General features: G+C 41.4%; 1 protein-coding gene across 1 annotated transcript in view; it reads left to right on the forward strand.

The window, feature by feature from the left end:
* The window catches only part of tspan18b (tetraspanin 18b), a 40,933-nt gene extending 19,626 nt beyond the window's left edge, over positions 1-21,307 (forward strand). Inside the window, exons 2-9 of the mRNA XM_042496899.1 lie at positions 5,345-5,428; positions 13,708-13,803; positions 16,328-16,522; positions 16,814-16,888; positions 17,463-17,561; positions 17,819-17,995; positions 18,693-18,776; positions 20,374-21,307. Coding sequence (XP_042352833.1) covers positions 5,426-5,428; positions 13,708-13,803; positions 16,328-16,522; positions 16,814-16,888; positions 17,463-17,561; positions 17,819-17,995; positions 18,693-18,776; positions 20,374-20,421 — 777 coding nt within the window. The 5' untranslated portion in view covers positions 5,345-5,425 and the 3' untranslated portion in view covers positions 20,422-21,307. The remainder of the gene's footprint in view (positions 1-5,344; positions 5,429-13,707; positions 13,804-16,327; positions 16,523-16,813; positions 16,889-17,462; positions 17,562-17,818; positions 17,996-18,692; positions 18,777-20,373) is intronic.
* The last annotated feature ends 3,775 nt before the right edge of the window (positions 21,308-25,082 follow it).

Consider the following 25,082-nt stretch of genomic DNA (forward strand, 5'->3'; position numbering starts at 1 on the left):
ATCATGCGGCTGTTCGTCAACTGGAAGGGCCCGTGGGTGGGGGTGTCGACGAACAAACTGGTTTGAGTTTAACAGCCCCAGCCTCCTCTATGTAAGGAGTAATGAACTCTTACCTTGGCTTGGAAGGCTGCTGCTGCTATCCTTGCTGTGTTTTTGTAACCCTCACTAAAAAAGCCTTGCTCTTAATTGTGTCCCAGGGGGCCCTGAGCTCTCAGTATTCACAGCCTTTCCTGTCCCTCGCACTGATCCTCCCCCTTTCTCAACCTTAGCCCCATCATCCCAATTCGACAGGTCTCTCCTCTTTAATCGCTCGACTTCAAAGAGCCGCTGTGCTGCCCCTCAGGCCCCAGGGTCCACAGAGACAGGGGGCTCGCCTTTGGGGCCTGGGAAGTAGGGTGAAAGTGTGTTGGTGTATGAGGCGGCTTGTTAAGTTAAACAGGCACAGGTTCAAGAAAATAACAACAAGTAGTTGGGTTGCTGCTCTTCATCAGGGTGTCACTAGAGAGAAGTTGATATGGTGTAATTATAGAAGCATGTTGCAGATGTTTATGTAAGACACTTTTCACCGGTCTTTGATGAGAGCATCTTTTGCGGAGGCGAAAGACGCTGTCTGAGGAACCTGTTACAAAGAGACGAGGCCTGGCTAATGTTTGCCGCTGCCTTACCAAAGAGGTGGACACAGTGTCAGCTTTCATCAGCAGCAAAACAGCACCCTGCAAACACGTTTCCAGGGGCTGCGTTCTTATCAGGTTTCCATTTAGCACAAAACAATTAACGCAGAGAAAACAGATGACTGCGTAATGAGTTCAGTCTTCAGCTGGAATAATTGTGTACCGCAAATGAGTGAAAACACTTGTGCCCGGCGTGTAACCCGAGAGCACCTACTGTAGCGTGGAGAACAAAGAAAACAGTGGGTTAGCTACAGTCATAGAGGAGAGAGTGAGTGATTAATTGAGCGATGCCCTCTGATCATAGTGGGGATTGTTTCTCCATCGTGGTGGTTTATCTTTATCTCTGGTGGTTGACTCGCACTGTTGGATCAATAAATCCAGATGGGGTGAGGCGATAATTCTGCCTCAGAATTGCCCTCATTAAAGCGACCGTTCTGGAGATATATGGCTGCCGGCAATTACCCTCTCTCTCATTTCTATAATATTATCCTGTGAAGTATATGGACTTGGACTTGCTTGGAGATCACCAGGGAGAGCTGACATCCGGAGCTGTAGATTTTTCCTTTTATTAAGTGTGTTTACATAAAGGTTTGATTCCAGGCATAAAAGGCCCCATAGGTTATCATCTGTAAATGTGCAGTTGCCTCTCCAGCTCAGAGGTTTGCTTTTATCAACACTGCTAAGAAACTGAGGGCAAACGCAGCTGCAACGAGTAGATGGGAAGATTTGTCACTTCCTCCCTCGGTTTCCTGCCCACTTCCTGTCCCCAGAGGAAGTGTCACTGAGCAAGCTCCCTGCTGTTCTCTGACCTCTGACATTTCAGTCAAGGTTGACCACCTGATTTGCAGGATAAGATGATTTATGGAGGCAAAGCGAAAACATTAAAGAGGAGCTCCTAGCCAATAGTGCATAAAAGTAAAGGTCGGGGAATGGTGGGAACAAACAAGTTTGTGTGGTGTGTCATTAAGTGTTAATGGCCGTTATAAACAGCCACACTTAAAAACAATGTGAAAAACCTGCAGTTGCATGGGCAAAACACAAAGAATCATACATATGTTTGGACAGTCTCTCCCCATGGTGAATGTACGCACAACAAGCATAATGGAAGTCGTCGTGTGAAAATTAAAAAACAAGAACTTAAAGATGTATTTCACTGCTGAAAAGAGGTCTTTTTTATAAACTTGGCTGTCTATGCAATAGAAAGATGCAAATGCTTTAACACTTTAATACTTAAAATTGGTGCCAAATAAGAGAAAACAGAGGAAAGGGGCTGTGGCTTTTGCTGTTGCTCAAGAGGTAGGAGTCTAGAATAACCATATCATTTTTTTTTCTTATACCAGTGCCAAAATTATACTTTCAAAAGAGTACCGGTGCCTGAACAGATAGCTTTTCTTTAAAATAAAGCAAAAAAGAAAGTATACTTTTTTTTTAATTGCAAAGGCAAATTTGAAGTGGAAATTGAACAATTTAATGTACACTTAGATATATGAATATGAATTAAAACAAAACACCATGAACACATTGACATAACACATTAACATAATCAATAAAAACGTTGTAACAGAATCTTGGTTTGTATTGTATCCACACTGCCTAGTTTGATCTGAGTATGTTCAGCCTCCATCTTAACAATACAGGAAACAATATGGTGCCCACTTCTTGTTCACCAATTCTCATGTGACCACCAATTAGTGCACTAAAATATTGAAAGAGTGTGCAATGTAAACTTAATAGTGCACACTTAGGTTTAGTAGACCACTGAATTTATATCACCACTTTGTACACACACACTTAGTGTTTCCAGAAATGTTTAGATTTTCTGGTGTCAGGTATTTCCACTAGATATTTTAGGTGAGAGATAGGCAGCGCAGTTACAGATTTGTGGTTAATATTTGATCAGCACTGCCTAGTTTTACAGTTTGATCTGAGTTTGTTTTGAATTTGAAAGAGAGTGGGATGGGTCTCCCTCTTGGTTCACTTCTATACTCTTTCTGTCTGTGGTGTGGAAGTACAATCTGTAGTTCAAGCAACAGTCCTAGTCAGTGAAAATCCTTCATGTCATCTGGCAGATTTCGCTTGCAAATGAGCAGGGAGATCCTTGCACTGGTAAGATGGAGGGAAGTTTATCGCAGTTCATTTACACAAACTACACACACTGTTATGATTCAAAGCTGGTCAAAATATCGCAGTAAGAGAGAGGTTAACATCCTTCCTACACTGCGTACAGTCAGACCCAATCTGAGCAGACCTGAGGATAATTAGACAGAAACTCCAAAGTGCAGTCAACCTGAAAGAAAGAACTCCAACAGCGTATCAGCATGAAGCTCTGTTCTCCACCAACAAAAGATTCTGTAGCCAACTGAGTGAGAGTAGGTGATACTTTTCTAAACAATTTAATTGTGAATCAAATTCCAAAAAGTTATTGTCATTTAATAGCATCAGTTGTTTCATAGGCCAGTGATTTCCTAAAATCACGCTGTGACTATGATGCACCATGTGATCAGAGACGATACTGACAATGCTCGTATCCACTCAGACCTGACACCCATGACTGAGTATAATATGGACCTGGTCGAACTTGGGTCCACAGCCCCCCAGCACAATGCTGAGCACTCTTTGACGATCAGTTTATTTAAAGCATACTGACTCCTTCACTCCTCTTATTCCTTAATGGCCACTCTAGTTTCCTCCTCTATCTCTGTAGTGATTTGGCCTGTAGGGGATGACTACAGTACATACTGTATGTAGATTAAGCGCATAATTTATAACGTGCTTCTGTTTTACACACTGAATAGATGTTGGTGATGCAATAGTATTGTCAGAGCCTGAAATATCAGCAGAAGCTAATCAATTAGCGGCTGCCTTGATGTTTAAATTGCCCACATTGCCTGTGAGCTTAAATGTCAATGACTAGTTGGCGAGAGAGATATCCTTAAAAGGAAAGCCATTGAGCGCATGGAGATGAAACCTTTTTCTCTAGTGTTGAGTCGTCCCCCGCTTTGTTGGACCCTCAGCGGCCTGGCCTTTCTAGTCTCCCTCGAGGGTTCGTCCCATTGTTGTGCTTTCTCAGCCGTCTGCGCTGATCTCTCTTCTCACCCCCATAACCGATTAAATGAGGCTCTGCGATCCTATTGGTGCTCCACTTTCCAGTGAAAAGGGTTTCCATGGAAACCAAAAAATAATGCAGACCCTCACCACTGTTGCTCTCCAACAACTAATAGCTCTCTAAACAGGGGTTCAGGAGAGACACCTCTGCAACAGGCTTCAGGGTAAAATTTGACCACTCTGCTGCTCAGCACCAGATTATAGACGATTATGTACCTATCTGCTGCTGCTGCTGCGATGGACTGAAACAAAATGGAAAGGGATTACAGTGTTGTATTGCCTGGGGATATGTTTGCTAAGCCATATGGTGAATATTTTGTAAATGACTCTTTCAAATAGGCGTCCCATGCATGTGTAGCCACCGCAGAAATGTTATTGATTCCCTGAGCTTTGTGCTTTGTAGTGTCTGAATCCAAGGCTCTGTGATAAGGGAGTGTATCATTCCAGTGCATCTCCCCACTTCTCGGATTTGTCCGTTTTTCCTCACTCAGGCTCTGATTGCCTTTTCTAGATGTAATCAGAGCCCCTGTATTGTGTATGGGGGAGGGTGTGTTGCTGCCACTGTCAGTTGGGTTCTGCGTCCCGGTGAATCTGATGTCTGCTGGCAATATGGTGTGTCGGCAGGATGATGTGGCGGGCTCTATCAGCCAGAATGCTCCTGGGATATGCTCCATCCCCAGCCGCTGTCAGACTGAGAATACCCTGCCTGTATTTCACCATCTAATGTGGCAAGAGCTGCATGCTGTTCATGCCTCCGAAGGCAGCTCTCGCCATATTTGATGCTGCAGTTGTCTGTGCCAGTGCTTTGAAACCGGCTCCAAAGTATTGTCAGTCAAAATTGTGCTGCTGACTATTTTTGCACATCGAGTCTGCAATACCAGCAGTTTAATTGGCTCTCATTGCTATATCGTTATTTTCAGCTGGGAGACACTTGTGGCAAAGCAGTTTAGAAACAGGGAAAGAAGTTTAAAGCATTTATGCTCATTAGACATGGTTGGTGGGAGACGTATTGTGCATTGACAGTTTAAGTAAGAAAGCAAGGTATTCCTCTTTCAGTGAATAATGCATGAGTTCAGATGCTCATCAAGGTCGCATCAGAAGCTGCATGAGAAGACTGCAGTGAGTTTGGTCTTCTAATAAACGATAATTAACTAAGTGAGAAGATACACATATTCAAATCCCTCAAGGCATATATTAAAATTTTACCTGCCCAGAACACAGGCCTGGACTGCCACCATTAAAGGCAGTACCTTTTATTTTATTCTTTCCTTGTTAATTTTGCCTCCTAGCTGAGATGTGAAACATTCACACATAAAACACTGATGCAGTCTTAAATTAGCTTGCTGCTGGGAGCGAGCGCTTCATACATAATAAATGCAAACTCTGTCATTTTAAGTGTCCTAGAATTTTATTTTCTGTGGGTTTTTTTTTTTAATGCTCGGTCTTCTTCTGCTCAAGTGAATTACGAAGACAAATGTGCCACTTTTCCGTCTCCGGGCCTCACTGTTTATTCATCTCATTAGCTCAGTCCTGACCTCTGCTTCTTCCATTGTGCTTCTGCCCAACAGCCCATGAAAACAGGAGAGGAGAGAGAACCGAGAGAAGTCATCAGCTTCACCTGAACAAAGAAGAGGAACCAGCAGGTACACATGGTATGGCAGTATTTTATCTAAAAATGAAGCACACATGGTCTTGAAGAAAAGCCACAACTATTCCTCTGCCCGGCATCTGTAATGTGGGGGTGTTGCCATGAATGATTTCTGCAGAATCCAGCAGTGATTTCACCCATGCAGATGTATGTTAAATCAGTGCGAGAAACAGCAGAGAGAGCTTGTTGACAGACTCTTTTCAGTAAGATGCTGACAGCACAGGCGCAAAGCCATTGTTGCCGTCAACAGGAGGCACGGTGCAGGCGAGAGCCAGTGCGTAAAGCTGGTCCTGCGAAGAGGCAGACAAGTGCTTTTGTCCTTTACCCCACCGCAGCAGGCCAGCACCGGTCTTTGTTAGCCTCTGATTTGCATTGGCATTTGTAATATTAGTATTCCAGGCACGGCTAAGCAGCAGACATGTATAGATTGAGAGGTTAAAGGGGAGTTTAGACCCAGACACATCAGCTGTAATCGGACATAGCACATAACCATAAAAGCAGCCAAGCAGGCAAAAAAATGTGTGTTACATGTGCAAGTGACATTTAAGGTTATAACCAGACTCTTACGAGATTTTTTTTAAATTTATAAGAAGTGACTTAAGGGTTAGTTGTGGTTTATTTGGGTATTGTTTTCTGAGTGTTTGACATAATTTAATAAGATTGTAGCGACTAATGAGTTGCCTAGACCTGGGAACACTGCAACATTGTTTTAAAAAAAAGAGGTCAGACGTTTAAGAAACACGAGTTTTCAGATGACCATACCCATTTGAATCAAACGTTAACAAACAACTGTTGTTTGGAAGAGAAAAGGAGGCACAATTTGCAATACTATTACCCAAACGGTCAGGTATAAACATCCCATACAGTTTACAGACCAACTTCCTGGTACAACTACTCAGCATCATACACTCTTTCTGTGCAGTAAGGAATTTTAACATTTTAGGTGCTCACTTTCAATTGTAACATATGAATAAAAAATAGACAGTATCATCAAAATCAGTACAGATTTTTAAAGGGACAATTCACCACTTAATCAAAAATATATATTTTCCTCTTACTTTTAGTGCTATTTATCAGTCTAGAGTGTTTTGGTGTGAGTTGCGGTGTTAGAGTCAGCCTTTTCGCCAATATAATGGAACTAGATAGCACTCAGCTTTTGGTGCTCAAAGCACCAAAACAATACTTTTGAAAAACTCAACAGCAAAGTCTCTTTCTAGATATCCTGACCCGGCTCCTCAAGATAATCTACAGACCTTGCTGCAAGCAGTTTCATCTCAAGATAATCTCAAGATAATGGTGTTGTGCTTTCAGATGTATTTTTCTTTTTACTCTTTGAGCCCCACATGCTGGGTACCATCTAGTTCCATTATATTAGAGAGAAGGCTGACATTTCTACAGCTGATATCTCCAACACTCTGCAACTCACACCAAAACAATCTAGACTGATAAATAGCACTACAGGTAAGAGAAAAAATGTGCATTTTTTTTTTAATTTTGGGGTGAACTGTTCCTTTAAGATTCCTTCCAAGTTTAACCTTGGAAACTGTAGTTTACAAACGATCTTGCCACATGGTCCATCTACAGTAGCTGATCCTGAGCTTTTTACATAATCTCCCTCAAACTGATGGATTTTGACCAGCGCTCGTTTTGTGTTGGTTTGAAAGTTGAGATTAAAGTTAGCTCTTTAAATGGAATTTAAATGGACATTTAAAATTTTTTTTTGTCTTTTTTTGTCCACAATTCCAATGGGGCAAACTCTATTTGCGAGATTGTGTGATACAACATAAATAGAGCTTGTGATGGGCTTGTTTTGTCAAATATAAATGAAGATAAGACCCGCATTGTAATAAACCAAAATGATCCTTTTAAATCCAGTGATAAATCTAAATATGCATGATCTCCAATTTCTCCATAAACAGTCTCACAGTCACAAAGTTACATTAATAACCACATGCAGCACAAGGTGCTCGCGTTGCAGAAAATTACAAGCAAGATCAAAGAGTCCTGAATTTTCTGCTACACTCTTCATGCAAAGGCATTAACAGTCTTTTGGTTTATTTCTATGAAGTTGTTATTTTTGCAGCGGGGCCTCAAATATATGTGGATATCTCTTTCATCTGAGGCACAAACATTCATGCGCTTTATCCTCAAGGCTTTTGTTTTTAATCTTTGCATTGCGCTTGAAACTCCAGCCTGTAACACAAATTAGGTTACGCTGTTCCTTTCACTGTTTTTCTCTTTCTTTCGTTGAACTTTAACTGAGTGTATGATGGTTCAAATGTGTGTGTATGTGTGCTAAACAGAATCATCAGTGAGTGATGAAACAGCTTCGAGGCCTTCCACAGAGGAGAACTTGCTGTATTCAAACTAACATATGGCCTTGCAACAGGGTGTGAGTGATCGCTCATTAGACAAATGGCTGGCCAAGCTGTCCCCCTGTCGTAAAGTGCAAGCCTCTGCTGTCCTTTGTTTTCCAACAGGAACTAGTACTAAGTGGAGATGCTAAACAGGGCTCTTCAGACAAAGCCCACTCTCACCACATATCCGGGTTGCCGTGGAGACCGGCATCCTTATTGGAGGGCTGGAGAGATTCCAACATGTGCAAAAAACAACACAAATTGTGTATTTGAGCCAAAAGAAAGTCACGACTCATATTATCTGTTATATCGTAGTATGTATATTTATGCTCATTGTCAGCATTTGGTGACGTACGAGCACTTGTGTGTGCGAGTCGGTGTGTATTTTGTGCCTCTGCGCATGTTTACACTCCCAAGTTTCCTTTTGTGTTTGGTCCCCTGAGGCTGAAAGCGTCGTCTTTCCTTAAATCTCCCATTGTTTACTTCTGCCGAGGCCATCTGTGATGTAAACTCTCTTTATATGGAGATTTGGCGACGACAACAACCTTGAATTTAATGGTATACAGGATCCAGAGAGAGCATTACCAACAGTTTAATTGCCTCTTGCCTGAGGGTCAAACACTGGACACAGCAGAGTTGGTGGGATTATTGATTGGATATTAAAACTTTTGGTCAAACTGTTATTGATTCCACTCCTAATGACCCTGGTTTAATAATAAAAAAAAAACTTGGCAAAGATTGTGGGAACTTGCAGACAGAAGTCAAAAAGTAGGACTGCAGCGAAATGATTCCCCCTGTTGTCGTAACAGTAATAATTTAGCATTTAGTCCTGAATTGAGTTCTAACTCATTTTTATGGAAAGCCCCAGTGGCTGTGTGTCATCCTCCACAGTTCCCCGTGGGAAAAGCCCTAGCTGAGTCCTACCAGGCGGTTAGGTGCAGAAGTGTTTATGTGTTCATTGTGTGCTGCTACCACATGCCCTCACTACCTGACAACCAGCGGACTAAGACCTGGAACTCCGGGGGATCAATGCATCATTGACCATGTGCCTGGGCCTGGTATCGATCTGGCCCCGCGCAGCCAGTTTGTATCTTCACTCAGCCAGATAGAGGTGCCGACACAATTAAGTGAAAATCTCTGCTTTGAGAGAGCGAGGATCACACAAACACTAGTGTTCAATAGAAGCCAAAATCTGCTCATCTCAATCACATATCTTCGGCTGGAGTTAACCAGGAAGCTATCAATACCCTTCCCCCATTTTCCAATCTCTCTTATCTAAGGAGCTGGAGAATCAATTTCACTGTAGGAGCATGAGCAACTGTTAGCTGAACTAACAGCTGGACGCATGCCCGGTTTGGATGTCAAGAATGTGGCCTGCAGTGCAGTTGACAACACATGGCCAGTGAGTGTCTGACTGTGCATTTGTTCATTTTCGGGAGTCTTCTCTAGTTAATCGGCCTTTTGTTCAGGAGTGTGTCAGCTGCCTGGTCAGAGGACTTCTGCCCTCGGGGGTTCACACAATCTCATTACCAAACCGAATGGGTCAGGAGAGCGCCACTCACAGGCTCAGATAAGAACTGCTTTAGATTCACTGCACGTACTGCAACAATGGGCTGAAATGATAAATGGCTTTGCAAGGCAAAGCAAATTCATCAGACTGCCTACTTTTTTTTTGTGGTGAACTAGCCTGTATGTGCAGAAGCTGTTAATGTTCACCAATCCTATATATATACTGTGAAAACTCATTAAGCTAATCTTGCCTGAGGGTACAGCATTTGTATGTCTCCACCTCAGCATCGAACCAACATGAGGACCTTTGCTACAAGCCTAGCAGTTTCTCCAACTTCCCAACCGCGGCTGCAGTTTCTGCGCTGCTGTGCTCTCTGTGTGAGCTACTCCCACACACACTGTGCGCCGGGTTGCCTTTGAGCTACTTTCGTACACTTTCTCTCTGCGCTTGTTCGCTGTTGTCTGCAAGCTGCATGCCCTCTAAAGCAGCATACAGTGCTAGAGCTGCTTAGCATTCAGTACACTTCAAAGCTCCTCAGTGTGACAGCACAGCCCAGGGCTCATTCTCTCCTAATTGGAGGTTCATTAAGGGACATGGTGCGCCTCAGGGGAGCCCAGCTCACTGCCAGAGGAGCCTGTCTTTATTCGGATTTTGGGGTGTTTACTTGCTGCGGCTGATTTAGGAAGTCATGAAGAAATATGAAAATGGGTTTTTAATTGAGATAAAGGCTGATGTGGCATGTGTGTGGTCTCTTAGTGTCATTGTCGGAGGGTATTAGCGCACTCCAGAGAGAGCTTTAGAGTGGCCCGGAAAAACACACCTGCTCCAGCTGCGTCAGGGAGCCAGAGGATGAAATGTGCCGTCCCCAGGGTTCAACTACAGGTGATCATTTAGAGGGTCAATAACATTTAAAGGGGTCAAGCTCCAACCCTTCTAGTCTCAACAGGGTTTCAGTATTAATGGTTACTTGTTATGCTGGCTCACACTCAAAATGAAGTGAACTGACTGGTTATCAGGGAGGTGGAGGGTGGCGACAGTTTGGCGAGGAGCAGACGCAGTGTCCTTGTCGTGGTGATCCATTTGTCCGGGGCGGTGGCCAGTGAAGCAGGGGAATATGGACTCACTTCATTAATCGTGCCCAAAGTGTCAACTTCAAGGAGAACCACCCAAGGGTGTACTATTTATACATGCAGCGCACTAAATGCAGGTCTATGTCTTCTTTATCTTTTAACCACAGAGAGTTGAGATGACCATCATGTTGATCATGTAGACGCAGCCCAAACATACCCCTGGATCATTGAGTTAAGCATGAAAACAGGCCTGTAGAAATGTGTCAGAATTCCTAATCTTCATACTGAGAAGAATGTAGGTCAGATGGGTTTGCCCTCATTACAGAGCTCTGGCTTTTGTCGGTCTTGTGAAGTTGATTTAGGATCACTTCTCATTAATCCCCTATCAAATTTAGCCATGCTGGGCCCTACAGCCCAAGCTGGCTGGAGATTGGACTTTGCCAAGATTACACAATGGGATCTTAGTGCCGTTTGGCATTTTCATGATGTCAGTAACAGGAGACGCTACAGACATAGACGGAGTTGGCATTTAGTGGATACCTCAGGGCAAAGACTGCTGTTTAGATTGTCAGATTGAGGACATACATACATACAGTACTTCCAGCTGACAAACACATTGTCTGCAAATATAGCACTGCAGGATTTCTTGCTGCCGTGTCTGTTTATAATGGGTGGTTTTTTTTCCTATACAAACACAATGACACACAACTCTTTATTTTGACACATTGCTGGCTTAGCAAAGCAGTACACCTGAGAGAGATCTGCCTTTAATCTCGTAGTAATTTGCTGGTGTTGTTGTAAGGCTGCAGCTCCAGGGGTGTGAACCACGTTCCTCCTGTCTACATGATGCACTCTGCAGAATACTCAGAGAAACTTAGCGGTCTGATCACCACGGTCAGTCTGTGATCGATGAGGACCAGCGATCCCATGGGAGTCATGGGAAAGACCAGTTTGTTTACTCTGCACTTTCTCCAGGGTCTCTATGGCAGTTTGATTTATTCTTTGCTGGTTTGCACCATAGGCTTGTTATTCGGAGCCTGGCTGGGCCCCGTATCGTCCACTTCATTCTTAAGCATTCAATGCATTTTAATGCAGAAAAGAAAATTGGCTCCAGATCTGACAGCTGGTTTGACCCTGAGATGGGAGCGAAGAGCGAAAGGGTGAAACTGGAAGAGGAATCAGACATTTTGTTTGGAGAATGAGATGTGAGCTGAGCCCTGAGAGTTTTTCCATCCGACCCTTTCCTCCCCCTCCTCGTTCCGCCTCTTCATCCCCTGCTCCAATAACTACAGTTTGCACCCTTCACAGGGGCCCAGGACTAACAGTGGAGAGCAGGAGGGATGAGAAAGTGCCTTTTCTAATGCTTTTTTCTGAGACTATAATGTATGCAAATCTCAATTAAGACCTCCTGTGCCCTCATTAGGCCTTTCAGTGGGGCTTAGGAAAGGGGGGGGTTAATTAAAACCCATCTCGGGCAATGAGGCTGTTGGTTGCTCTCAGAGTACCACTAGGAGGGTGATCAATACCTAAGCATATCATTATGATTTAGAGGAGGTGTTAAACCATAGCTCTAAATCAATTTCCCTGAGTCTGGGGAGGAAAGGAGGAGAGGAAAAAATAATAAGCCCTCAGGCTGATGAGGGGAGGAAATGTTCTCATTCTGTGTTAGCTCGTTCATGCAGCAGACAAAGACTGCCTTCACATCTTTAGTATTGTTCAATTTTATTGTCACGGCAACTTACACAAGCCTACAATGAGACAAAAAACTTTCTCCGGAGCTCGCAGCACATTGAAATTAGGAGCAGGAGGAAAAACAAAGCAGTGCACGCACACCACAACAAAAGAAAACTAGACAAGAAAAAGATATGGGTCATGACTTTCTTATTCACATGACTGCTGTACTTCTGTGTTAAATAATAATTTGCAGCAACCAATTGAGAGTTCTTGTGAAAGACAGTTTTCTGAAAGATGGTTTATTTCACCTGAAAATGTGAATTTCCGAGTCAAAGGGGTGAAATGGTCAAGGCTGGATTATATCCCAGCAGAGCCCCTTCAAAGACAGACAGGAATCAAAGCTGGCGTCGATCATAACCCCAGCTTCACCGCCGCCTCCTAGAAGCAGAGAGATCACCCGGAGGAGTCATCTGACAGCGCATCAGGCATCGGGAAGACTGCCTGAAGATTAGGAGATTACATCTGACGGACGTGCTGTAAAGTTGGACAAAAAGAAGTGAAAGGGAGGCATTTAAACTTTTTTGTTTTCAATTAGAGGTGACGGTGTCTCGCTGCCTCATTGTGTAAACCTATTTACAATTCCTCAGAGGAGTCGCCTTTTTAATCCGCATGTTTCTCAGCCTCAATCCCGGCTATCACTGCGGGAGAACAAATTAATAATCACAACTACAAAGCAAAGAGTGCTGGTTGGTTTCTGCCAAATAATTAATTTTCTTCCTTCACTGAGACTGCAATTATAGCTGCCCCACAGATTTTTTTTAGTCCTTTTTTTTCAGAATACGTAGAGATTCCTTCGAGAATTTCTGTCCTCCCTGAGAGGAAATCTTGTTCATTTCCAGCTTGGTAGGTTAAACAAATGCCTCAGTGAAGACTTTGTGCTACATCAGATATATATAGGTAAACAGGGTCATGGACACGGAGGCACCCATGTGGGCTCCTGATGCAGGAGAGGCGTTCTTCATTAACCAGGAGTGCCTCCAGGACGGGCCCTCATCAGGGAAAGTGTGTTTATGTCAGATAGGAGCGCAGGGCTCCTGCCTCTCATTACATTAAGTAAAAGAAGTTCCATGGTAAAGGCCATGCGTTGACGGTTAATGCACACGGAGCCCCAGTCAGGACTCATATCCTTAAAATGTTCTGACATAAACAGTCCCTCGAGTCACACTAAACCCAGGGACCCCATGTGTCCAGAGAAAGGAAGTACTGATAGGGAATCAGGCCTCCTGACTGTGAAAGCGTGTTTTAAAATGACATAAGTTGTCATGGTGTGTGGTGAGATGAGTTGTGTCAGGTTGGGCTGACATTTGTGGCCCAAACATGTAGTTACTTAGGGATTGCTGAGAGACTGTGGCTGCTACGGTGCGCCTGAGGGGATAATACAAGGATTTTCTGCTGAAATTGGACCAAATGAACTGACAGGCCTGCTTGTGTGTTTTTTATGTTTGAGTGGCAGAACTCATTAAAAATGTGAGCAGGTTTTTTTTGCAGAGTATTATTTTCTTGGCAGTTTCATCTGAATGCATATCCTGAGCTCAGGAGAATGGGAATACTGTGAGCATTTGGCAGGATTCATCAAGTGGCACGTTTGAAAGTTTATGTTGTTTTCTTCCAGGGGCAGGGAGAGGCTTCAGCACGGGGGACGACCATGGAGGGGGACTGTCTCAGCTGTATCAAGTACCTCATGTTTGTCTTCAATTTCCTCATCTTTGTAAGTATTTTTCATCTCTTTCTCAAAGACACTTAATCTGGCAATCTCTGAAGTTAGCGTCAATCTAATGATTTGAGATGGGCTTCTGGCTGCCCCCTGCTCGACTCACTAATGGAGCCGCATTTGCATTTCATTAGACGGAGGCAATCTTGATTCTATCAAATTCTCCTTTGATTAGATTTTAGTGTGCTGACACACATCTGAGGCTCGGTGTGCCAAGAAGAGTTTGTGACTGGCACCTGAGTTTATCAGTCTTGATCAGACAATCAAGAGTAATCCTGTTAGTCTGAGCCTGTGAAAGTGGGGGGAGGGTCTCAGTAAGAAGGTTTGTCTCTTTTGCTGCTTTATTAAGCGCAACCAAACCATTTAGAGACTCTACTCTGACGTGGTTGTTCGAGGCCGGGGTAATAATGCAACCAACAGACCAAAGAATGAACTTGGCTGTTAGAATCACTCAGTAAAAACCACCTTTTCACCGACAGACCTTTGTTTCACTCTTGTTTCACATTAATGTAACGCAACATTATTTTAATGATAATAATATTAAATTGCAACTCTCGTGATGTGTAATATAGCTTGAAGTGCTTATCAAGAGAAATCAATAAATAATCAATAAAGTAAAAACAGGAGACACAAGAAGTAAAAATAGGAAAGTAATAAAATCCTTAAAAGATGAAGGATATCACGAGAAATAAAAACAGCTTGATAATGGTAAAAAAAAAGAAAAGAAAAGAAATGAAGTTATGAAAACAAGGGATATCCTAATGATTAATTTCTACAAGCAGTAGTCTCAATTTAGCCCAATGTAATTTATTAGTGCAAACTTTGCCAAAAAAGTATTGCACATATTTTAATTTGAAATGGTTCATCACATTTATCAATCACCAAATCATTAAATACAGCTTAAATGTGGCTCTTTGCATTATAGGTAATGCACATTGTCCTACAAAACATGACAACACCTCACTAAATAAAAGGTAATAAGTAATATTAATTGAAAACAATATTTTTAACAGAATAAATCAGATGTTCACTAGTCAACCAATCACTCACATTCCCAATAAAAACCATAAAAACAAGTGTAAGAAAAATACAGGAAAATGAAATGGTAGAAATGGTAATGATGTTATAAAAAGGTGGAATTGATTAAAAAAGATCATAAAAAGACCATAAAAATAAGTTTTGAACTGTTTGTGCAGGAGCAGTTTGGAACAAATGTTGCTAAACTGTGCTAAACCATTTAGGACCTTAAAGACAAGGGAAATGGTTGAAAAATCAATCCTTAATGTTACAGGTTTCCTGTATAATGATGCTAGTACTAGTATAATATTTTCTCTCTCCTGTTTTTTGTTAAAAATCTTGCCGATGCATTTAAAACACTTTTAGCCTATCAATGGCTTTTTCAGATAATCCTGTATTAGTGGATTTAAGTAGTCTAGGTGAGAAAAGAAAAAACAATCTATGTAACATTGTTTATATGATTGCAAATTCTAAACAGGACAGTTAAAGTAAAAAAGTTGAAAAAGACAGTAATAATGGGTAAACACAGTAAAGATTGCACAAAAGTGTCAGTTGCAAGTGAAATAGAGAGCAATAAAAAAAACAAGACAGGACTAATACAAGACAGATACTACAAATTAAATCTGTACCCAGACCAAGACAATAACAAAAACTTAGTAATAAAACTAAAAAAACAGAAAATTATGTAAATATATATATGTACAATGATAAAAGTAAAGAATAACACTTTTCTGTACTGAGCCAGACTTCAAAGTTTGCTTAATATGACTTCTCTCTTTACATTTGTACCACTTGTTAGAACTTCTGTTTTATATTCACTGTACAATGCTGGAAAGGCAACATATCAAGGGATTAAGCGTGTCAGTATCTCCTGGTGCTACAGATAAATATAACGGAGTGTCATCAGCATAACAATGAAAATTCACTCCCTGTTCAAAAATAATTTTAAGCCCATTGTGCTCTCAAATTGGCTCCCTCCTCTCCTCAGACTTTAACCTCTGCGTCTGTCATGAGGTGGCATGTATTTGCAGAGAGCCAGGTTTCTGCCTGTGACAGGAAGAAGGGGATTGTAGTGGAAGTGTGTTAGGCTCAGATCTCTTCCACCCCCTACCTCAGTACCTTCTTTTCTTAATCACATGAGTCACCTCACGGTGGCTGCAGATAGGGTTTTAGTGAAAGGGAGGATGGTAGAGGATGGAGGCTGCAGTACACTTCTTTAGCAGGTTGGGGGGGCATAAAGCCTCCGACTGAGGCTTTATGGCCCCATAGATACCCAGTCTTTCATCTGCCCCCAAACTCTCACCCCAACCCTCAAAGATTTGAATGACTAGCACGTTTTCCTCAGAAAGTGGGCACAAATCTATTTTCCATTATATGACATCTTGTTGAATGTTGCGTGTGTCACTGGGGATACCAAGCCATCCTCTGAGTTCCCATTAATTTTTAAAGTGCAGCCAATTTCTGTTTTGTCTAACTAGTGCCTTCTTTCCTTTTTCTCCATCAGCTGGGGGGCTCTTTCCTCCTAGGAGTGGGAGTATGGGTACTGGTGGACCCCACAGGGTTCAGGGAAATAGTAGCAGCTAACCCCCTGCTATTCACTGGTGTCTACATCATCCTGGGCATGGGCGGCATGCTCTTCCTTCTGGGCTTCCTAGGCTGCTGTGGAGCCATCCGTGAAAACAAGTGTCTGCTTCTCTTTGTGAGTCGGCTGACAAATTCAAAACTTAGTTCTGTTACTGATCTTGTTTGTGTGCATATATGTTGATTATTCCGTCTGTCAGTTTTTCGACTGTCATGCTTGAAATGGAAAGCCAAAAGAGCAAAATGCCCTTCTATTTGCCTTGGTGCCTCGAGTCTCATGCATAGTTAATGCTGAGTGAAGCGGGCACAGCCAGAATGTGATTTTTACTGACTGACATGCACTTTTTCTGCCACTCATCCACCTTGTCCCACTTGCTCTTACTCCTTTTTTTATTTTGTTTTATTGCAGTTTTTCATGCTCATCCTCCTCATCTTCTTAGCAGAGCTGGCTGCTGCCATCCTGGCCTTCATTTTCCGGGAGCATGTAAGTTGCCTCAATATTCTAGGGTGGCCCTGAGGATCAGAGCATAACAACATTTTAGAACACACAACATTTCAGAAAACACAAGGACGTTTCACAAAATGCAGCATTTTATAAAACACAACCATATTTTACAAAATTATATTTAACAGAGCCAACCTTTCAGCACATAGAAATATCTGTGTTTTCTGAAATGTTGTGTGTTGTGAATGTGGTTGTGTTTTGTAAAATGTTGTGGTGCTTTGTGAAATATCTTTGTATTTTCTGCAATGTCTAGTGCTTTGTGAAGTACTGTGTTTTCTGAAATGTGGTCGTGTTTTGTGAAAATTTGCATTTCCTGAAATAGTGTGTTTCATGTAATGTAACGTGCGTTCTGTGAAATATTGTTGTGTTGTCTTGGACGTGGTTTTGTTTTGTGAAATTTTGTGTTTTTGACCGTCAGGGTCATTGTAGCATTCAGCTCTGCGTAGTTTCCTCTTATAAAGATACTCTGTCGATATGTTCAGCAACCTTCTCACATGTGAAAGAAACAAACATCATCCCTGTAGTAACACTAACCTGTGCTCTATTATTTTAGCTGACCAGAGAGTACTTTACCAAGGAGCTGAAGAGACATTATCAGGGCTACAACAACACCGACGTCTTCACCTCCACATGGAATGCCATCATGACTACAGTAAGGCCACAGCACACATGGCAAAGAGCTTACACACTGTAGCTTTTACCAACTCATTGCTTTCACCAACAGTCTGTGGAAACAGGAAGGTTCGCAGCCTGGCGTCAGGGGGCTATATTTTATAGATAAAATCTGAGACATTTAGGTCAATATTCATGCTGGATTGGTGCACGCACACAGTGGACCACAGGCCAGTGCACAAATAGGGACTCGGAAATAACGGCCTCTTCTCCTTTTCTCTCCTCTCCTCCCACCAGTTTGACTGCTGTGGGGTGAACAGCCCAGAAGATTTTATGGACAGCTTGTTCAAGATGCTCAACCCAGAACATTCTGTCCCACAAGCCTGTTGCCAGCGTGCCAGTCAGACCGGGGAGATGGCCTATATTAACCTGCCCCAGTGTTTAGATGGCAAAATGATGTTCCGCAATAACAAGGTAACTTCTGACATCCACCACGTCTCCCTCTCTCTCTCTCTCTCTCCCTTGCCGCCCTCTCTCTTTCTCCCTCCTTCCAAACCACCTCCAGGCTTAATTAGAGCTGGAGACAGTTGAGGGGTGACATCCAGGGACTCGCTGACTCCTCCATGGCTGATTAGTGCTTTTGGGTGTCATGGGAGGCAATCTTACTATGTGCTGTTATGTGGAGACACCAGTGTGAATGCATCTGAACATGTGTGTGTGTCTGTAAATCTTTGTGTGGCGCACATGTGTGCAAAAATGGAGGATAATGAGCGTATGAATATGTGAAAACGAGGTGTGCTTCACAGTTACACACAATCACACCCACACCCGTGCCTCCATGTGTGTAAAGAAAGCCTTGGAGTGAAATGTAATTACAGTGAAAGCTGATAGGAAGAGGTTTTCACCACACTCTCCACCTGTTGTTTTCCTCCGACCAGTAGAACAATGTGAGATGCCCACAATGTGTGTGTGTCTCTGTTCATTCACACAAAGAGCCCTCATTAAAAGGCAGTGAGGCTGGAGGCCCTGCTTCCCACTCATTCAGCCAGCCTTTTGTTCCGAGCCTCACTCGATTAAAGCTGTGATGTTACTTTAATTGCCTCGGTAATTCTGCAAGTTTATAGACTATTGATTGTCTGCTGAGCATCAACGTTTTTTTGTGTGTCCACAGGGCTGTTACTCTGCAGTAGTTGACTACTTTGAACTGTACATCTATGTGGCCGGAGCGCTGGCCATTGTGGTGCTGACCATTGAGGTATGAGTGTTTTTGGTTTTTAGTGGAATTTAGTGGAAGGTTTTTCTTTGTCTCTCCTGTGATGTAAATATTCATTTTAGAAGTGGTCAGTTCTGCAATGAGCTGAGGATATTTGCCTGAACATGTGCAGTGTCATTTGAAATCTCTTTGTATGGCAACATCTCCATCTAGCGGTGAGACTTGGTGCTACAGGAAGCCAGATTCGACTTTACAGTTGGCTATGGGCTTGTTTCTGTACTAAGTTAACTTTGTCTTTGCACTGTTGTCTTTAACAACATGCAGCTCAGCACAACAATTATTCTCGCATCAACAATGCCCCAATAAACCTAACATTATCACCAAATATGACAACTGTGACACTCATAATTCAATGATCTAAAAGTAACAACTGATAGCATCACAATATGTATCGCTATTCCTATTGACATAGCTTCTATTTATTTATTTTAAAATTTTCAATTGTGCATGAACCAGGATTTCATTAAAATAAATAAAAAGCACCTCTTTACTGCATGAATTGTGCTAATTACAGGATGTATTACAGAAACTAATGAGAAATATTGTACTATAAATAATTCCAGCAATGCAATATATAGTAGCCTATATTTGTCATTATACAGACATATAAAGGATAGCACAACCCAAACACCAGAATATATGTCGGCATTGTACATTTCTGCAAACCAAATATGTGTTACATTTGTACATTATTATATTTAAATTGTTTCAACAATACTGTGGTCAACATGTGGTTACATTTAGACACAAAAATGACTTGATTATAGATAGGAAAATACCTTTTTTTGCTTTATAATACCTGGTTTGGGTGGCACAACACCCACTGGAAATGCAGCAATGTCCCTGTAAAAAAAACAATCAACTGCTTTTCATGGCACTATCCCTGGTGGAAACACAGCAAAAAAGAGCAATATTTGGTGGTTAAAAAGTTCCTGGAAACACTGTAATCCATAAAAAACACAATTTGTTTCGCTGTGTGTTGGTGTCAAACAGTAGTATGCAGTGGTGTGCAGCTTAGCAGGCGTCACACCTAGGTGTCAAGCAATCCACCTTCAACTCATCCACAGTCAGCTCCTGCACTACATCACTTTAGAAACATTGATATGACATTGAGATGATGCGTGTGAAACGTAATTATGTTATATAGGCATGATTTGCAGAAATGTACAGTGACAACATTTTGCTCTGGCGACTAGATTAGATAACTACAGATAGAGACACAATATTGTATGGCACAGTTAGTGGTTTATGGTATTTACTTTTCCATTGTTTGTCAGTATATATGTTTGAGTCATACACAGAGTTTGGAGCATAGTTGATTTTGAGTGAGAAAACAATTCATGAAATTTGAAAAATGTCGTCAACGAATGCATTTTGTGTCAAACCTATTAAAACTTGTCCAGGTTAATCCACACGGACTGCCGGTGTGTAGAGAGGGAGTTTGTTTTGAGAAATGTATGTAACAGTTGTTAAAATAAAAAAGTAATCCAGGGTGGGAATAACATGCTGCTGTTCTAGTGTCACATGCTTCACAATTTTTCCCATATTCTAATACTATTTTTTTTCCTCCTTTCCTCAGCTCTTTGCCATGGTCTTTGCGATGTGTCTCTTCAGGGGAATCCAGTAGAGCTGCTCCGTCTGTGAACTTCTTTTTTTTTTTTTTTTTTTTTTTAAAAAAAAAAGGGAATTCAGGAGAAAAGAACAAAAATGGACACTTGTAAATTTGTTAATCTCTTTTTCTATTGGCTAATTGGTAGAAAAAAACAAACTCTTTAACTCTTGTACTTCACAGCTGGACTTTTGAGGTACTGGGTAGCAAAAAAAACCAACAACAACACATTCACACACTCATAAATGATAGAGAAAGTGGGCGATCAGAGACAAAACTGATGTAAAAAGATTGTGTGTAAAGTGGAAACAGTAATTTTTTTTTGGACCAGGTCTAGCATAGACTGGGTGTTAAGTGGACCAGGCATGAGGACCAGGTGAAGCCTGAGCAGAAGGCACTGCACTGACTTTTGGATGAAGAATATTTATATTAAGTAAAGTTGGCTTAACTGTAAAAAAAAAATGTGTTTTATGTACACTTTGGCTGTCACCCTTCTCCTGCTCATACTGTGTACTGTAACACACTCCTTTCCTCCATATGCCTTTTTTACAGCCACTCCTCTTTTATGCTGTATTATATAAGCTCTGTGTGTCTGTGCGTGGATGCATGCGTGTGCTTTTGTATGAGACTGTGTGTGTGTGTGCGCCCGCGCGTGCATGTGTGTGCGTGTGTGTGTGTACATACTGGATGCTCTTTTTGAATGTGTATGATCTAGTTTGTGAGCATATGAGCTCTTCATGACCTTCTCCCAAGCTTAAAAGCCAACCTCTGATTCTTTTTCTATTTGTATGGTGATGTTAATTGCAGTAGTGGTTATAATGTGGTTTTAGGTGGTGAAATGTATGTGTATGCATTTGTATTAGATTCTTGAAAAGTCAATGACATAAATGGCATTCTAAATGACTGTCCTTGTGTTTTGTTTTTTGTTTTAAAGGTCTGGTGTTTTGGATTTCAGGGTATATATTGTCAGAAATTAAATATAATGTAATAAGTGTGTTTTCTTTGGTGCGTAATCACCTGAAAATACTAATCGGCGTGTTTTCGTTACCTTATAATGAGCCATTTATATCTACATAGTGAGCGCGTTCTTGTGCTCAGATTTAACATGTTGCACCACTTTGTTTCTACAGCAGCCCAAAGCAGAGATAGGGCCAGTTGCGGTTTACTGCAAATAACTCATGAGAATTATTTTCCAACCTCATCAAGTAAAAAAAAGGTTCAGTTTTCGTTTGTTATTTAGACTTACAGTTTAAGAGAACACACAAAACAAATGCCCATTTTGTGACAAAAAAGAAAAAAGCTTTAAGGTTTTATTTTTATAAAGGCCCATGATAAAATCTTTTTTTTTTTTTTTTTTAGCTAAACTGCAAAACCAAGATATTCAGGATAGACAGTTTTCTGCTGTGGCCTTGTTGCATTAGTGATTAGTCTTTTAATAAACAGATCTTTCATCTCTGCTGCACCTCTTTGACATTTGATGTATTGAAACACAAAAGATGAATGTTTCGTTTATTGATGAGCCAAAGCATAATAAAGTGTGGTTAGAGTCCACACATGGCTCTTGGTGTTATTGTGATAATGGACTCAATTTCACCTCAAATGCATTAGTGTATTGATTTTTTTTGCCCGGCTAGAAAAATCCATGAAAGGTGTGGAGAAACATACAATAAGAATAAATAAGGTGATGTTCGTCCTTTGTTGATATGCGAGAACATATATATTGCAGTGACAGATTGCAAAGCAGAAAATATTACCTTGATTTGTCTGTACAAGGACTGGACTCACAAAAGATATACTTTCACTGGGGTATAGGTCCAGCAAATACTTAAGATAGATTGGTGGTTGTACAAACCTGCCTAGTTCTTGACGATCTTGCTCTAATGTGTAGAGGATGTCTCTAAACTGAAAGAAAAAACAAAAACATGATTGCTGCAGCTTTGTGTAATTAAGGACATTTGTGCCTAATGAAAGAATTTAATTGCTATAAAGATATTTTGGCAAGTGAGAAAAACACTTGGGCAGGAAAGTAAATATAGGTTTATGTGGTCTTTGACAACTTTCTTTTCTCATCAGTTTGTGCGCAACATTGGCACAAAACTAGACATTTATTTATTTATGTAGTTATTTGTGTATTTATTTGTTTATATGTCATTATTATTATTTTTATGGTTGTTGTTGTATTGTTATTTATTTTTTCGCAGGTGTGACTTCAATCTTTTTTTTTTTATTCTTAAATCTTTATTTTGATGCATATTAAAGTGCCAAACTCATTCGGGCATGGTGCCATATTAACAGCCGTGTTGAAAGGCAGCTGTGTTCATTTGAAGCTACCGGATGTTTGGCCACTAGGAGGCAGAGAAGCATTAAAACACGATGGACGCCGCAGCCTCCAGGTGGGCCGGCAGACACCTGTCTGCCTGTAAAAGTAGTTGAAGCTAACGTGTTAGCAAACAAGTGCAAAAGGTTACGTCGAGTGGACACGGAACAGCATCCGTAATCATTTGTCAGTCATGTCTCTGGCCACCGGATGTAAGTAAGTACAGTGGTCACTTAAACTCTGTTGTGTTGGTTTTGGTTAGTTTGCTAAGCGTTAGGCTACACTAAATTCTGTGACACAGATAAAGTGACCTCCCTGCTGAAAAAAGACAAAGATAGACCAGTTTAAGATGGTTAAACTGGGTGACCAGCTTGTTTGGACAGCTTAAGGTATGTTTTTGCATAATTTTTGATGATTTTCTGCTCATACCGTCTTGTGATGGTCACTTCAGCTGATTTATTCATTGAAGTTCCTGTAAAAAGGAAAGCAAGTCATTGTCCTTGAGTCTGGAGAAATAGGAGTGTCATGAGCGGGAAATATGAAAGGCAAAGGGCATGGATCAGTTAAGTCTGCTGTCACAGAGGTATATGTGCACAGCTTGATAGGCTGGTCACACCAGCATGTCTAGCTGATGGCCCACCCAGCTAAACCATTATAGACCAGCAAGAACTGGGTCAGGACCATCAAAGACCATCTTCAGCCAGCTAAAACCACCTGAAACCTGCTACCAGCTCTACAAATACTGTGTCACTATACTAGTCCAGAGTGACATCTTCAAATGTCTTGTTTTGTCCAACCAAACAGTCCAAACACAAACCTTTCCTTGTATGGCCAAAAATAGTTCACCGTTTCAGTAGTAATCTACAGCAATGGCAAAAAAAAAAAAAAAAAAAAATGTAGCTACTTGAATCACTATGCAGGTATGAATGTATTTGAACTATTAGTTTAAATACAGTTAGTTCATGTTCCCCAACAACGGTTATCAACTATTTCAGCCACCATGTATCTTACATCTGTCTGAAAACTATATACAACAATTTATACAATGTAATGAAAACATTTACAGTGACAACATAGCTGACGTTCATACCGGGGTCACAGAATCTGAGAAAAATGCCAAACTTACACAACCTTTTATTTGTGAGGACTTTTTTTCTTCATCCTGTGGGGATAAGGAGGCTACTAGTACTTAGTGAGTACTACTTACTAGATTACTGCAACGTAAACTTGTAAGTGCTTTAATTTTGGGGTTAGCACAAACCACAATTTGGAGGTGTCTATGGGATCTGTGGAAATTATGATAAGTATTCTCCATCTTTTTCTGGACTAAATTAATAATTCATTATCACAATAATAACAATAATGCACTTTAATTCATAAAGCACATTTTAAACAAAATTAGAAAGAGCTTTACAATAATAGAAACTGAGTAAGTTTTTAAAAACAGAGAAAGAATGAAATGAAACTAAAAGCAAGCAGTGAAGCACATGGAAAACCACAGGGTCAGATGAACTAGAATGTCCTAAAATGTATGTGAAATCATTGAGAAGAAATTCTAATACAAGTGTCGTTTTAAAAGAGATTTAAAAGATGTCAGAGGATGCAGCAGTGCAAGAGGGGATGTAGGGCAATAACAGATCAGCAACAGGTAGCCAATGTAAGGATGTCAGGACTGGTGAAATCATGTGATCATGTTTCTGAGCCCAGTTAGTCAGATTAATTCATAATGAAGACAATTATGTATTGAACTGTGCCAATGCAGCTATATCACCTCCTGTAATCTACCACGTCACTTCCTTTGGCCTGTGGACATTGAGGACATGAGGACATTTATTTTTTGGCAAAGAGCGCCATCATCAGGTGAAAGACTGAGTTACAGATGTGCTGGAGGACCTGTGTTAGTTGACTGCTACATGCTGTCAGCACTACGCAGAGTTAACCTCTGCCCCTCAGCTCTCCTCTCACTTGGGAGACACAGACCTCCAGTTTTAGGTGAGTAACGGTGAGCGTGAAGTGCACGATGAGGCTGGTGGGGATGGACATATCTGGACTGAGGTTCCCCAGTCAGGCTTCACAGGTGTTACTCATTCCCTTTCTCCTGGTCGCCCTCCATCATTTGTGCTGGCTGCTCACAGGCAGAGATTTTCTTTTTGCCATGTTTCTCCTCACCTCCCTCACTCTGCTCTGTTGCAGCTTGTTTTCACTCGTCTCTCCGTAGGTGTTCTTTCCATCTTGAATTTTATTCAGCTCCCTCTGGGGTTGCTCTCTCAGCGGCACACACTGAGTCTGGCTTAGATCTAACAAATAGTAAGTCAGATAGACATGTTAAGTTCAACAGTTGCAAAAAGCTGTCTAATTCTTG

This window comes from Plectropomus leopardus, chromosome 11 (genome assembly GCF_008729295.1).
Source record: "Plectropomus leopardus isolate mb chromosome 11, YSFRI_Pleo_2.0, whole genome shotgun sequence".
Lineage (NCBI taxonomy): Eukaryota > Metazoa > Chordata > Actinopteri > Perciformes > Serranidae > Plectropomus > Plectropomus leopardus.